General features: G+C 50.1%; 1 protein-coding gene across 3 annotated transcripts; it reads left to right on the plus strand.

Moving 5' to 3' along the window:
- The first annotated feature begins 7520 nt into the window (after positions 1–7520).
- On the plus strand, positions 7521–15371 carry PRRT3 (proline rich transmembrane protein 3). Of its 3 annotated transcripts, none has more exons than XM_044255222.1 (4): positions 7521–7606; positions 11164–12244; positions 12457–12612; positions 13244–15371. In XM_044255222.1, the coding sequence occupies exons 2-4, from the start codon at positions 11221–11223 to the stop codon at positions 15001–15003; spliced, it is 2940 nt and encodes a 979-aa protein (XP_044111157.1). In that variant the 5' UTR covers positions 7521–7606; positions 11164–11220; the 3' UTR covers positions 15004–15371. The 3 variants fall into 3 exon arrangements, with proteins under 3 accessions (XP_044111157.1, XP_044111159.1, XP_044111158.1); XM_044255224.1 differs by lacking the exon at positions 7521–7606 and adding an exon at positions 7675–7751; XM_044255223.1 differs by lacking the exon at positions 7521–7606 and adding an exon at positions 7906–7989.
- The last annotated feature ends 506 nt before the right edge of the window (positions 15372–15877 follow it).

Here is a 15877-nt window from a genome sequence, read left to right on the forward strand (position 1 = left end):
GCAGGGAGCCTGCTTCCTCCTCTCTCTCTCTGCCTGCCTCTCTGCCTACTTGTGATCTCTCTCTGTCAAATAGATAAATAAAATCTTTTTAAAAAAAGAGAAAATGTTCTAAGATTGGAAGTGGTTAGTTGTACAACTTTGTACATATTCTAAAAACCACTCAAATAGTACCCTTTAAATAGGTAAATTTTGTGTATGTGAATTCTATAGTATTAAAGCTGGGAGGTAGGGACCATAAGCCCTTGATCACAATTCTATCCCATTAAAGCTGGGGAGTAGGAGTCATAAGCCCTTGGAAACAGACATCAAGTTTTCTCATGATCATGGCTATGAGAGGCTCCTGGAAGCTATTGTGATTGCAGATGGAGTCTGGCTGCAAAGGGCAGAGGTCAACCAATGTGTTCCCCAGGCTCTTACCTGCTTTCACAATCCCCCTCCCTTCCTACTACCCCTCCTGCTGCTCCTGCTCTCACCCTGGTCCCACCCCCCCCCACCTTCCTTCCAGGTCTCTTAGCTCTACCTCCCTGGAAACATCCTGGAAGATAGGCAGGGTTCAGAAGCCTGGGTTCTACATCCATGCTCCTCCAAGATGGGTTAGTACCCAGTAAGTAAAATATTTCATTTTTGTAATCAGCCCACAAAATGCACAGCCAGCCCTGTGCTATCTCCTCCTCTCTCCCATTTCTTTGTGAATTTTTTTTCATTTTTTATTATGGAAAATTCTGAACTTATCAAAGAGTGGAAAGAATAATATAATAGTATACCCACCACACTGCTTTAATAATTATTAATATTTTGCCAATCTTTCTGTGTATCTCTCAAACCCACTTTTTTTTTAATGTTTTAAAAGAAACACTATTATTCCACATATAAATATTTTAGTAAATTGGAGCACCTGGGTGGCTTAGTCAGCTAAGCATCTGACTCTTGATTTTGATTCAGGTCATGATCTCAGGGTCGTTGGATTGAGCCCCGCATCCAGTTCTGTGTTTGGTGGGGAGTCTGCTTCTCTCCCTCTCCCTGTGCCCCTCCTCTACTTGAATCTGTGCCTCCCTCTCAAACAAAACAATATTTAAAAGATATTTTAGGGGCGCCTGCGTGGCTCAGTCAGTTGACCGTCTACCTTCAGCTCAGGTCATGATCTCGGGGTCCTGGATCGACGCCCACATCAGGCTCTCTGCTCACTGGGAAATCTGCTTGTCCCTCTCCCTCTGCCCTTGCTTGTGCTCTCTCTGTCTCTGTCTCTCTCTCTCAAATAAATCAGTAAATTTTTAAAAAAATAAATAATTAAATAAATAATATATTAGTACATGTGTCTGACAAAAAAGGAATTTTTTTTTTAAGATTTTATTTATTGGGGGGCGCCTGGGTGGCTCAGTGAGTTAAAGGCTCTGCCTTTGGCCCGGGTCATGATCCCAGCGACCTGGGATCGAGCCCCATATCAGGCTTTCTGCTCCGCAGGGAGCCTGCTTCCCCCCCACCCCCGCCCCGCCTCTCTGTCTACTTGCAATCTCTGTCAAATAAATAAATAAAACCTTAAAAAAAAAAGATTTTATTTATTGGGGCGCCTGGGTAGCTCATTGGGTTAAAGCCCCTGCCTTCGGCTCGGGTCATGATCCCGGGGTGCTGAGATCGAGCCCCGCATCGGGTTCTCTGCTCAGCAGAGAGCCTGCTTCCTCCTCTCTCTCTGCCTGCCTCTCTGCCTACTTGTGATCTCTGTCTGTCAAATAAATTAATAAAATCTTTTTAAAAAATACTTTTAAAAAAAAGATTTTATTAATTTATTTGACAGACAGAGATCACAAGTAGGCGCAGAGAGAAGAGAGAGAGAGAGAGAAGGAAGAAGCCTCCCCGCTGAGCAGAGAGCCCAATGTGGGACTTAATCTCAGGACCCTGAGATCACAACCTGAGCCGAAGGCAGAGGCTTAACCCACTGAGCCACCCAGGTGCCCCCCACCTTTTTTTAAGATTTTATTTATTTAGGGGGCGCCTGGGTGGCTCAGTGGATTAAGGCGCTGCCTTCGGCTCGGGTCGTGATCCCAGGGTCCTGGGATCGAGCCCCGCATCGGGCTCTGTGCTCTGTGAGAAGCCTGCTTCCTCCTCTCTCTCTGCCTGCCTCTTGCCGACTTCTGATCTCTGTCTGTCAAATAAATAAATAAAATAAATCTTTAAAAAAAAAAAAAGATTTGGGCGCCTGGGTGGCTCAGTGGGTTAAAGCCTCTGCTTTCGGCTCAGGTCATGATCCCAGGGTCCTGGGATCGAGGCCCGCATCGGGCTCTCTGCTCTGCAGGGAGCCTGCTTCCTCCTCTCTCTCTGCCTGCCTCTCTGCTACTTGTGATCTCTGTCTGTCAAATAAATAAATAAAAATCTTAAAAAAAAAAAAAGATTTTATTTATTTATTTGACAGAGAGAGATCACAAGTAGGCAGAGAAGCAGGCAGAAAGAGAGGGGGAGGCAGGCTCCCTGCTGAGCAGAGAGCCCAAGGTGGGACTCAATCCCAGGACCCTGAAATCATGACCTGAGCCCAAGGCAGAGGCTTAACCCACTGAGGCACCCAAGCACCCCAAATAAGGAATTTTTAAAACATAACCCATCATCCTACCTATTCAGTCATTCTTCAGTATGTTCTAAGGCCCAATCATGTTCAAATTTCCTATTATCTTAAAATGTCTCTGGTTGGCTTGTTTGAATGAGGATCCCCAAAAGACACTGACACGACATTTGATTGCTACATCTCTTAAATCTCTTTTAAACAGGTTCCCCACGCTACCACCCATTTTTCAAGCCACTTATTCTCTGTGGAATTCTGTGAGTCTTTTTGAAAGTATTCTTATCTTGATGGGAAATAAAATCCTTAGATTGTTTTTCATTTCAAGAAAAGATTAAGGAGACTGAATTAGTGACAGATGAACAGAAAATTAAATGAATAAAAAACCAAGGATTACCCCAGGAGAAAACAGAACCTCTAGCAAAGGAATTGTAATCACAGTACACATCTTGAGTCAGGCTGACTCACCGTTTCACAGTTCTAGTGTTGTAAATGCAGATTAATGATATACACCAAAGCAGTACAGAAAAATGTGGAAAAGCAGAAAGCTGAATTTTCATATCCCTCAGTGGTGATCAATATGTAAAAATCTAAAACTGAAAAAAAAAATAACATGAGCCGTACAAGTCTGGCACTTAGATAATAGATATAAAAATCAGAAGAAATGGGCGCCTGGGTGGCTCAGTGGGTTAAGCCGCTGCCTTCGGCTTGGGTCATGATCTCAGGGTTCTGGGATCGAGCCCCGCATCGGGCTCTCTGTTCAGCAGGGAGTCTGCTTCCCTCTCTCTCTCTCTGCCTGCCTCTCCGTCTACTTGTGATTTCTCTCTGTCAAATAAATAAATAAAATCTTTTAAAAAAAAATCAGAAGAAATAATCAGAAGTACCAGAATGAGTTAAAAGGAATTGGAAGTGAGAGGGAAGTTGGTTTTAAAGTGTGTACCAGATTATCAGATTTACTAACACAAAAAGTATCCTTTTAAAAGGTTCATTTAGGGGCACCTGAGTGGTTCAGGTGGTGAAACGTCTGCCTTCAGCTCAGGTCATGATCCTAGGTTCCTGGAATCAAGCCCTGCATCAAGCCTGCTTCTCTCTCTCCCTCTGCCTGCTGCTCCCCCTGTGCTCTGTCTCTGTCAAATAAATAAACAAAATCTTAAAAATAAATAAATAAATAAAATAAAAAATAAATAAAAGGTTCATTCAGCCAATATCCATACAGGTTAACATCTGAGAAAGAACGTGTTAAAATTCCAGGAACCTGGGGCGCCTGGGTGGCTCAGTGGATTAAGCCTCTGCCTTTGGCTCAGGTCATGATTTCAGGGTCCTGGAATAGAGCCCCATGTTAGGCTCTCTGCTCAGCAGGGACCCTGCTGCCCCTCTCTCTCTGCCTGCCTCTCTGCCTACTTGTGATCTCTCTCTGTCAAATAAATAAATAAAATCTTTAAAAAAAATTCCAGGAACACTTGAGGCTTAATTGGGCAAGTTTAGTGAAAAAGTCTAATGCTCTACCCACCCCGTCCCAGTACAGGACAGCAGGCACAGAACAGAGAAGGTTCGCCAGGCTGCACCCTCTCCCACCTGTTCTGTCTTTTGTATCTTTGCTTGTGCCTGCCAGGGACCAGCCAGAATGAAAATGCAGCCAGCTGTCCTGGGCATTGTCTAGACAGGAGGCTTCATCATTGCCAGCCACAACGCCTTTGTCTTTTCCTTCTCTCTCCCCTTCCTTGGGACCTCCCAATGTACTTTTGGGTGGGAGCTCTCGACAACTCCCAAACCCTGTTGAAGTCCTTTCAAAAGAGAATCCAAGTTGGAGGCCTATTTTCATAGACTCAAACTCCTAACACAGTCCAGCTTTGTTCACCTCACCATCTCCCCTCTCTGAGATACTTCCTCAGGGGCGGGATGGTGCCATCGGTATTAAGGGTGCTGGTTCTAAAGTCAGACTTAGAGCTTGGCCTCTTATTTGCTGTGTGACCTTGAAGAAATTACTTAAGCTCTCTGAGCTTCAGTTTGCCAGCTGTAAAGTGGACAGCATAATAATACATAGGTTGTTGTGAGGACTTAAAAAGAATAATGCGTGTAATAAGGTGTGTAGCACAGCCCCTGACCAACTAAGTGCTTCGTAGATGGAGCCATTGATCATCGCCCTTGGGCTTAAATCATCCTCCACCCATCACTGGCCTCCCAGAGTCTCCAGACTGATGCTGGCAGCTCCTATTGGAGCTCCCCACCTATGCCTGGCACTCCATCTTCCCCACTTATATTCACCTCCACCCCCAGCCAGTCTCCTCTTTCCAGAGGATCACCTTTCATCTTGGCCTTTGGCCAAAGGGATCATAATCTCTCTTGCCTTTGTTTGAAATCTCAAAACCCCTACCAGTCCATGGTTGGGAAACACAATGGGATTGGGACTCCTGCCTCTAAAGACAGCAAGCAGGGAGCAGCCGGATGATCCTCTGGACTGGGGGGCTGGGCACTGTCAGGTCAGTAAGACTTTGCAGGGATGAATGGGTAGTCCTTCGTGGGGGAAACTGAGGAAGGGAACCAGGCCAGCTCTGAGCCTGCTGAGGGAATCTCAGCATCTCCAAAGAAGTCCCACCAGAGAGTTCACAGGAGGCAATAAGAGGAGGGACCTGGACCCCTCAGCTTCGGTAGTGGACCCCTAGAGCTACCCTCCCTACAAGACTACCCATGAGGGAGAAGACATCAGTTCCTCAAAGGAAATTAGGGTGCTACCAGGAAGAGAAACGGACCTTGGACAATGCTTAAAAAAAATGCCAGTTATCTATTATATATAGAACCAGGATCCAGAAGACATCCCACAAGATCAGAACAACTGACTAGATCTAATAAGAGAAAAACACAAGAAACAAATGTTGAGCCCTACACTGAGGGTCAAGAAACCAAATGCATACAAAGAGGTGAGGAAGACATAATAGTGGATACTGGGCAACACAGGGATGCAGCTGCCAGAATCATTAATTCAGTGTGAGGCCATATTAATGGAGGAGAATCTAAGAAGGGGAGGTGAAAGTCCAGCTTTGTTCCCAACTGGGTTCAGTTACAAGAGTTACACTTTATCTTTTTAAATATCTACTTATTTATTTTAGAGAAAGAGAACATGAGCAGGAGAGACAGAGTGAGAGGCAGAGAGAGAGAGAGAGACAGAGACAGAGAGAGAATCAGCCTCTATGCTGAATCCGGGGACCCAACATAGGGCTGAATCTCACCACCTTGAGATCACGACCCGAGTTGAAACCAGAAGTCAGACACCTAATGGACTGAGCCACCCAGGTCCCCGTTCAAGAGTTATGCTTTAAAGAGAATATTGTTGACCAGGTAAGAAGCCAACAGAGGAGAGATGTCACAATGGCGAGAGCCCAGAATCCTGTCCTTTGAGGAAAGGTTGAAAGAACCAGGAGGGTTTGCCTGAAGGGAGAAGATTCTAAAGAAATGAGAGGTGCCTTTACAATTCTGAAGGGGTTCCCACAAAGAAAACAGTGGAGCTGGTCAGATGATTAGGTGAACTGGGAAAAGCCCCGTCCTTCTCCTAGAGTCAGAAAAGCTGGATTCAGGCTCTGAACACATTTCACACTGCAGCATGTCAGACACAGCTGAGAGCTGAGGGTTGCTCTTCTGTGAGACCCAGAGGTAGAGAGGGAGGGAAATCTCTGCTCAACCCTAGCAATAATTTTCTTTCTTTCTTTTTAAAATGATATTTATCATTCCTGTCTCTGATCCTAAAAGAAATACATAGTTGTGTAGAATATTGGTAAACAGGAAAGCAAAATTAGATAAAAATCACATCAACCACTATTTGCCTTTTAATAATTAGGAATAGGATGGATAGGTAGGAAGGTATATAGATGACAGGTAGATAGACAGATAGATATTAACAAAAATGTGATCATACAAATAATTATCAGAAAATTTAGAGAATCACCATGTAAAGATGTATGTATAGGTATGTAGGTATGTTTATTGCAGTATTGTTTCTAGTAGGAACAAAAATAGCTGTCACCCAGCTATACCCCCTTCAGTAGGAGAATCTGGGAACGTGAGTAAATGACAGTGCATCCACACCATGTGGCACTGTGTGGCTAGCTGGAGGAAAAGGCTGGAGCTTATATGTATGTATACCCTTCAGAATGTTTCCAACATACATTGCTTAAGGCAAAAAAAAAGTTATAGAAAAATATGCATAGTATGATCCCATTTTTGTGAAAAGAAAGACATGCACATGTATGTTTTTAAATAAAAGAAACAATATGCTAATGGTGGGCACACCTGGGGAGACCGACTTGAAGAAGCCAAGAGTAAGAGAATGAATGTGTTCTTTGAACATTTCTGTGTTCCTTATCTTGGGACAACCAGCATACATCATTTTTATATCAAATGACTGAAATTTAAATAAATAAGCAACAATCAACCCTGGAAATTTCTCCATGGCATTAAAGATTTTACATCATATTAAGCGACCACATGTATTCCTTCTGTAGATTTCTCTTAATGTTTATGTTGAACCCAATGCTGGACATGGAGTATATCACAAGCTGTCCAAAGAGGGACCAGAGACATCTGAGTGTCTATCTGACCTGAAAATGTGCAGACTCATGGGTCTAACCATACCTTAGGTAGGAAATTATCTGATAGGTACACTAGTGCTTGTACATGAAGAGGTCTATGCAGGAATGGTCCCTGCCTTATTATTCCTGCTAGCAAGAGGCTAGTAACAATCTACATGTTCAACCTCAGGACTGGATCAATAAAAAATTATAGGCTGACTATATACTTCAGTTCTCAACAGCAGATATAAGAAATGAGATGGATCTGTAGAACTTTGTATGGAAAATGTGCCAGGATATATTTCACAGTGAAGAGAAAAAAGGCAAGTTTCAGAACAGTATGTACAGTGTGATCTCATTTCTATTTAAAATGTATATGTGACTGTGCATTGAAAAAGATCAGAAGCTACCTCTGAAGCTAACAAAAAAATTTTAAAAAGGAAAAGAAAAAGATCTGAAGGATAAATAGCAAACTGTAGGAAGGATTTACCCATAGGTATGTAAGTATGTTTGTATCCCTGTAAGAATACAGGTATATAGGTATAAAGGAAGTGAGCTCCACGTCCCACGGGGTGTGCAAAACGGGATTGGCTGTCCCTGATTCAGGGAGGCTGCGGAAGGGATTCCCAAATTGCTCGGAGGTACCTCAGTTTCCTCTTAGCCCTGAGAATCTCTGAGAGAGGGGAGGTCAGGACTGGGACAAGAATCCACCCCTAAGGGGAAAGGGTTAAGTAGGGATGGTGTTCCTGTGGGCGGGCTCCGCGATCGGCAGCGCCGAGCTCTGTTAGCCAAGTCTGAGCATCTCGGAGGATGCGGCGCAGCAAGCGGCTGCAGGGACGCGCGCAAGGTGAACGCGGGGGCTGCCGGCGCGGCGCCCAGGTGAGGAGCTGACCCAGGGAGGGGGCGATGGCAGGGCCCCGGCAGGGAGCGTGGCCTGCAGCCCCCTTTCTGGGCACGAGCGGCAGAGCCTGCACCATCGCCCACCCCCACCCGGGACACTGCGGGAAGGCGCGGAGCCAGGGGAGAGGAGCCGGAGGAGGAGAGGTAACCCGAGCTGGACCAGCTCCGGAGGCTGCCCTGCGGCGGCCCTCGCCCTGCCCCCAGGCCGGCCTCTCCCCAGTCCCTAGGTCAGGGAGATACCCCCTATCCCTCACCCCACAAAAATCTCAAAAAATGTCTCCTGTAGCAGGAACCTAGGTCTGGGCAGCCCCCTCCTTGTCCACAGATGCCTAAATCTCGTTTGAATTGCGGCTGGCGAGCAGATGGCTTATGCTTATCATTGAAGGCCTAACTCAAGTGCCTCCTCTGAAAAGCTTTTGGACCCCCATGTTCAAAATGAGCCGTTGCTGGTTTCACAACCCCTGGTGTGGTCATTCGCTGGCTGTGTGACCTTGGGCAATTTGCTACACCCCTCTGAACCTCTCCTTCTTACCCTCTGAAATGGTAATACCCACACCTGCTTGTGTTGGGAGGGTTGGATGAGATGGAGGACATGCAGCTAATCTTAGCGCAGGAGCCTCAGTGGGTGAGTGCTCAACACAGGAGCACTGTTCTTAACCGGGACATGGGTTAGTGGCCCTTCAGGCCTTCCTCCTGGGCTGGCCCCAACTCCTGACACCAACTGGGTCTTCTCTGTGGGTCCCCAGCACCTAGTTTGGGCTAGGAGTAGGGCATGGGGTTCAGCCAATGTTTGAGAAATGAAACTAACAAGACCTCAAGGCAGAATCTAAACTCAGTTTCTGAATGGGTTTTTTTTTTTTTTTAAAGATTTTATTTATTTATTTGACAGAGAGAAATCACAAGTAGACAGAGAGGCAGACAGACAGAGAGGGAAGCAGGCTCCCTGCTGAGCAGAGAGCCCCATGCGGGACTCGATCCCAGGACCCTGAGATCATGACCTGAGCCGAAGGCAGCGGCTTAACCCACTGAGCCACCCACGCGCCCATTTTCTGAATGGGTTTAAGGGATCTTTGAAACCCCTGAAATTGTCCACAACCTTGGATGAACCAGGACATTTCTGGGAGAGAGCCCCTGGAGTTTCCACTGGATTCTCAAGGTGTAGGTGAGGCACCAAGGATGAGAAGCCAGGGAACTCTGGGCATACCTGCTTCCCAGAGAGGAAGGGAGCAGGGCCTCTGCCCCTAAACACACCCAGGCCTCTCCTCTCTCACAGTTGATGTGCTCCTGCCCACTGTCTCCTGGCTATCGGGTCCCTTCCTGCCTCCCTGGCTTAACTAGGAGCTCTCAGGAAGAGGAACCTTTAGGGGATATCTATGCAGGGCCAGGCATACGCAGGGGCTGAAGACAAGAAATAAATATGCTGCTGCAGCCCCTGAGATGCCCCAGGTCCAGGGAGGAGACAGGAGATTACATTCTGTGACCAGGATGATGGGAAAGGGTAGAGGGGGTGTCAGGGAAAGAAATGTCTAAGCTGTAAAGAGCCACCATCATATCTCACCCGGATTTTCTCTCCCCCTTTATTTTCTCTCCCCCCTATTTATTTTATTTGGAGGTGAGAGTGTGTGTGCGCCAGTGGGGCAGAGGGAGAGGGAAAGAATCTCAAGCAGGTTCTAGTGTCAGGACAGGTCCCAACGTGGGGCTCGATCTCATGCCCTGTGATCATGACCTGAGCCAAAGCCAAGAGTTAGATGTGCTTAACCAGCTAAGCCACCCAGGCGCCGCTCACCCCTTTTAAAACACCGGGCTTGATGCTTGTATTGGCTTCCTGTGATACTTGGGATAAAATCCAGGTGCCTCACTCTGGTTTACAAGGCCCCTTGTGATCTAGCCCTACCTTTCTGAATTTATCTCCCTCTGCTACGTTCTCCTTCATTTCCTATACTCCAGCCACACTAGCCTTTTCGTTTCTTGAGTTCACTCATACATTTTGCATCAGGGCCTTAGCACTTTCTGTTCCCTTTGCCAAATACTTTCCCCCCATATCTTCAAATGGCTGGCACCTTCTTCTCATTCAGCATCTAGCTTAAATGTTACCCCAAAGGCCTCCTGCTACCCACTGTGTAAAATAGCCCCCCATCTGCCTATTTCTTAACCCTGTTTTATTTTCTTCATAGCTCACCTTATTTAAAACTATTCATTGTCTGTCTCTTATCCCAAAATGCTAGCTCCGTGAGGGCAGGTATCTTGTCAATCTGTTCACTGCTTTTAATCCCGCAGGACTACCACTATGTGTTCAAATTATTTGCTGATGTAGTTAAGGGGGCTAGTGGGGAAAAAAAGCTTTCTGGACAAAGGGAAAAGGCATTAATGCTTATTAAACTTCTTAAACTCCTCTTACGGGCCTGGCCTATGATGTGTTTTGTTAGGTGAGTCTTGTAAGAGCTCCCTTGACTTAGGTACCCATTTTACTGATAGAAAAACCACAATTTGGAGAGGTGAAGTTAAGTCACCCAGGAAATGGCAAAGCTGGGATTTAAACCCAGATCCCTCTGTCCCTCTCCCTCTCCACCTCTCTGATATTTGAGCCAGGCCTTTGAGAATAGGATTTCATAGGGCATCTGGGTGGTTCAGTCGGTTAAGCATCTGCCTTCAGCTCAGGTCATGATCCCAGGGTCCTGGGATCAAACCCCACATCATGGTTCCTGCTCAGCGGGGAGTCTGCTTCTCCTTTTCCCTCTGCTCCACCCCATGCCTGGGCTCTTTTGCATACACATTCTCTCTCTGTCAAATAAATAATAAAATAAAATCTTTGAAAGAAGTAGGATTTCAGCAAGTGAAGGAGGAGAGGGCATTCCAGGCTTAAATAGCAGGAGCAAAGGACTGGGGCACTGAAGAGTCCAGTGGGATAGATAAGCAGCCTGCTGTGGCCTTGGAAGACTAGGAGAGGAAGCCATTGAAGGTTTTGAAGTAGGGAAAGTGGCATGACCAGAGATGCAGTTTTAAAAGGTCACTCTGGGCAGCATGAATAAGTTGAACAGAAAGGGGCTGAAGAAGGGGGAGCTTTTCCATCTCTCTTCTTTCTTTCCCACCATCCATCTTGGGGCAGCTATGGGCACTCCCAGTGTTCACATGTCATCCCCCTTCTTTTTTTAGGGTCATCCAGGGAGGACTGGAAGTTGAGTGTTCTAGGCCCAGGCATCAGAGTGGACCATGGCTCCCAGCCCATGGGGCCGTGGATGTGGCCCCCTGCTGCTGTTGCTGCTGCTGTCCCTGGGGGCTGGCCCTGCCCTGGGCCGGGGCCTTCCCAAGCCACTTGAGGACTCGGAACCACATCTGATCCCAGGAAACCACCCCCAGGGCCCTACAGGCACAGAGCCCCAGGCCCTCGACTTCCTCTGGGGAAAGTCCAGAGATGAGGGCCCCTGGAACTCCAATGTTCCCCATGCCCCTGCTGAGGAAGCACCCGAGAAGCCAGCAGACTCTCCCCTTGGCCCAGCCTTGCATGGACCTAAAGCATCCCACAGGGCTCAGAGAGAAGGACTCCCAGTAACTGATGACCTCCAGATGGCTCGAGGGTCAAGTTCTCATGGCTGGACAGGACTGCCTGACTCACAGGAGCCTATAGAGCAAGAAGCACCAGCTCCCCATCCAGTAGGCCTCCCCCATCTCACTTTCATCCCCATAACTCCCAGACTCCAACTTGGGATAGCCACAGTTCTTCCCTCCACAGAACCAGAGGAGCCTGGAGGCCAAGTAGAGCAACGACCACCTAGAGATGAGGGTCTGGTGGACAAAGCCAAGATCAGCATCTCAGAAATGCCCCCCTTAGACCACCAGGGCCCTCCACACACTCTTGCTCCCCACTTGGGCACTACCAGGAGGCCAGTGCTAGAAGAACAGGGAGGAGGTGAGGACTTCCAGGAGGCAGCTCGAGGGCCCCTCTTCACCCAACAAGATCCTGAACTCCCTCATGTTGGCTTGGTATCCCCAGCTGAGGTGGTGTCCTCTCAGGAGCCTGGGTCCCAGCCAGACCTGGTATTGGCCAAAAGCCTTCCTCCTGCTGAGGGGCTGCCAGTGGAGCTCCCCAAGAAGACTGGAGGCGAAGAGACCTGGGAAGTCAGTCTTTCAAGTCCCTCGCCCAAACAGGCTGATCTTCCTGATGTTAGGGGCTCACCAAGACCCCAGCCCTCAGGTCCCCCTACCACAGAGACTCCGGATGGGCAGCCTAAGCCAGGTGGGTATCAAACTGAGGGTACTGAGCAGTGCTGGGAGGGGGCAGTGTTCCAGGGTAGCTGGATGGCCCAGTTTCTGTGTGACCTCTGGTCCCTCTTGGTACCATTTTCCTCATTCTGCCAAATGAGGGTGATTGTGCCTCCCTTTTGGGGGCTCAGACTTCGGGGACCGCTGGAAGGTCAGACAAAGTGATGACTGCTTTTGTTATTTCAGAGATAGCGGCAATGAATGGAGCAGACCCCATCTCCCCCCAGCGGGTGAGAGGAGCATTGGAGACCCCAGGTACCCCCAAGTCCCTCATTCCTGGCCCCTTGGACCCCGGCCCAGCTACAAATCGAACAGAGAGCCCTGTGGGGGCCCTGCAGCCAGGTGAGGGCATGGCTAGGCTCTGGGAGGGAGTGGGTACTCTGTCTAATAACTAAAAACCTGTGTGAGGTATTTGGAAGGAGTGAATGGGCACGAACACCTGTTTAAAGGAACTGACCAGGACCTCCTTCAAAAAACTCAGGATAATAAACTAATGCTCGTTGGGTACTCTGGGACAAGTCATTTGTCCTTTGGGGGCTAGAATATTCTTAAATGTGACTTGGATATATTTAGTGCAGTTTCTCCAACTCCTGCAAATCAGTGGAGATTTTTAAAAATTCCAATACCCAGGCACCATCGCAAGGAAATCTGATTCACTTGTTCTCCAGGTGATTCTAATGGGCAGCCAATGCTGAGAACTGCTGGTATTTTATTAGTAAAAGCGATAGGTCACATCATTTAACATTATTGGGTGTTGGGCACTATGCTAAGCCCTTAATCCTGCCCACACCCCAATGAGGTAGGTGCTATTACCATCCCCATTTTATAGATGTGCTTAGAAAAGTTTAGTATATGTGCTGCTGAAGCGAGCACAGATGTGCTTAGAAAAGTTTAATAACTTGCCCACCACACTAGAGAATGTGGAAAATCAAAAAGCACTTTTCAAAGGGCTATTTTGATATTGTTATTTCAGATGAAGCCGAGGAGTGGCCGGGGCGCCCCCAAAGCCATCCCCCAGCACCCCCAGTCCAGGCCCCCTCAACGTCACGCCGGGGCCTCATTCGGGTCACCACGCAGCGCGCCCTGGGCCAGCCACCCCCTCCGGAGCCCTCAGCCAGCTCCGTACCATCAGCCCCAGCCACCAGCCCCCCCGCCAATGCTACCGCACCTCCTCTGCGCTGGGGTCCCCTCCGGCGGGTGCTGAGCTTTTCCTGGGAGCTGCACGTCTATGGGGTGGGGGTGCTCTTCCTCTTGCCCGCATTGTTGGCACTGGCCTCCCTGGCAGCCGCCCCTGTGGGGCCCCGGCTGGCTCTGGTGGCGGCGGTGCTGGTGCTCATAGCATCCGGGCTTCGATCCGCCTACATGCTCGCCGACCCTTACGGCTCTCAGGCACGGCTGGGCTTACGCGCCGGCCTGGTACTCTACAACCTGCCCTTCCCCTTGCTGCTCACTGCGCTGGCGGCCCTGACCCTGCTCGGTCTAGGCGTGGGGCTGCCCCAGCAGCTGCAGAACCCGCTCCTGCTGGGAGCGCTGGCGTTGGTGCACGGCGTGGGGTTGCTGACTACTGACTTGCTGTCGGTGCGGCCTGTGCTCAACCTCCTGGCTCAGGGCTTGTCGTGCGCCTGGGGCGCGACCGTGTCTCTGGGCACGCTCTGCCTTTGCCGTCGCCGCCTGCTGGACGGGCCTCGGGGCTGGGATGCCAGCCCGGGCCCGCGGCTGCTGGCCGTGGCCGGCGCGCTGGGGCTGCTGGCCAGTGGCTTGCAGCTGGCGGCCGCGCTCTGGCTATACCCAGGCCCAGGCCGGGTGGGTCGCTTTTCGTGGGCCTGGTGGGGTGTCCACTTCTGGCTGCGCCTGCTGGAGCTGACCTGGGCCCTGGCCCTGGCGCTGGCTGCTGTGGCCGCCGCACGGCCCCGGCCGCCCACGGAGCACGCTTGCTGGGCTAAGTTGCTACGCCTGGCGTGCCCCACGCCCTCAGGCAAGAGCGAGGTGCCTGAGCGACCCAACAACTGCTATGCAGGGCCCAGTGGCCTCCGCGCAGGCAGCTTGGACATCAGCAAGAGTCTCATCCGCAACCCGGCGGAGGGCGGGCCGCCCGCCACGCCCAGTTCAGGCGCCTGGGGCTCGGCTGCGTCTTTGGGCCGAGGCCCCCAGGGTGGCCCGGGACTGTCCCGCAACAGCGTGGGGCCGGCGCCGTCGATGAGCGAGCTGGATCTGCGGCCGCCATCGCCCATCAACCTGAGCCGCAGCATCGACGCCGCGCTCTTTCGAGAGCACCTGGTGCGAGACAGCGTTTTCCGGCGCTGTGGCCTGCGCGGCCTGGCCTCCTCGCCGCCTGGGGGCGCGCTGCGGCCGCGGCGGGGCAGCCACCCCGACGCCGAGCTCGACGGCGCCGGCTCTTCTCTTATGCGGGGCCGCTGCCGGTCTCTCAGCGACGTGCGCGTGCGCGGCCCGGTCCCACCGCACGTCGCGGACGACCCTGAGGGGGCGCCCTCTCGCAGCTCCATGGACAGCTTTTCCCGGGGCTCGCTCAAGATCAGCTGGAACCCGTGGCGTCACGGGCTGTCATCGGTGGACAGTCTGCCCCTGGATGAGCTGCCCAGCACCGTGCAGCTATTGCCTGCCCCAGCCCCAGCCCCACCCCCCGACCGGCCCGGGGAACCTCAGAGTGAGGTCCAGCCTCGCAGCAAGCCTGGGGACTCCCGCAGCGCCTCCAGTGACACCATTGAGCTCTGAGAAATCAAGGAACGCAGGACCAGGGCCCCACCCTCGATGGCCATAGGGCATGGCCCATTGGGACAGCTGAACATTTGAAAAACTGGCATTCCCGGGCTACCACCTGACAGTCACTTGAAAACAGTCGGGCATGAACCTACCCCCGTTTTTTTGGTTTGTTTTTTAATATTTTTTTTTCCAACGGGTATCTTGCACAGAGGCTGTGACTTACGCGGAATACAGGGTGGACATGCATGGATTTGGGTGTGGGATATGGGGTCCAGTTACCCCCAGACACCCCTCCAGACTCCCCAGTGTGGAGAGATGAGGCTTGCTTGTCCAGACTGACTGTCCTCTTTGTGCCAAAGAAATAAACCCTGAGGAGTTGGCTTATGCCTCCCTCTGGCCATGCCAGGATCCTGTTCAGAGAGGAGGTAGTAGTCCCTGTCCCCCAGCAGTCCCAAGTCCTGTGTATGTTGGGGAGGAGAGGACTTAAAAAGGAAAGAGCACTTGATTCTTCCAACAGAGGCTTTAGGAATAATGGCTACCAATAATTTGTAGCATCTCTTGTCTGTTGTGCACTGTCTTCAGCTCTTCATATCCATCATCTTTTTTTTTTTTTAAAGATTTTATTTACTTATTTGACAGAGATCACAAGAAGGCAGAGAGAGAGGCAGAGAGAGAGGAGGAAGCAGGCTCCCTGCTGAGCAGAGAGCCCGACGTGGGGCTCGATCCCAGGACCCTGGGATCATGACCTGAGCTGAGGCAGAGGCTTTAACCCACTGAGCCACCCAGGCGCCCCTCATATCCATCATCTTACTTCTCATATTAAGCCTGAGTGAAAAGCACTATCATGCCCATTTTACAGATGGGAAGAGTGAAGTTCGGAGAAAAA

This window comes from Neovison vison, chromosome 6, assembly GCF_020171115.1.
Source record: "Neovison vison isolate M4711 chromosome 6, ASM_NN_V1, whole genome shotgun sequence".
Classification (NCBI taxonomy): domain Eukaryota; kingdom Metazoa; phylum Chordata; class Mammalia; order Carnivora; family Mustelidae; genus Neogale; species Neogale vison.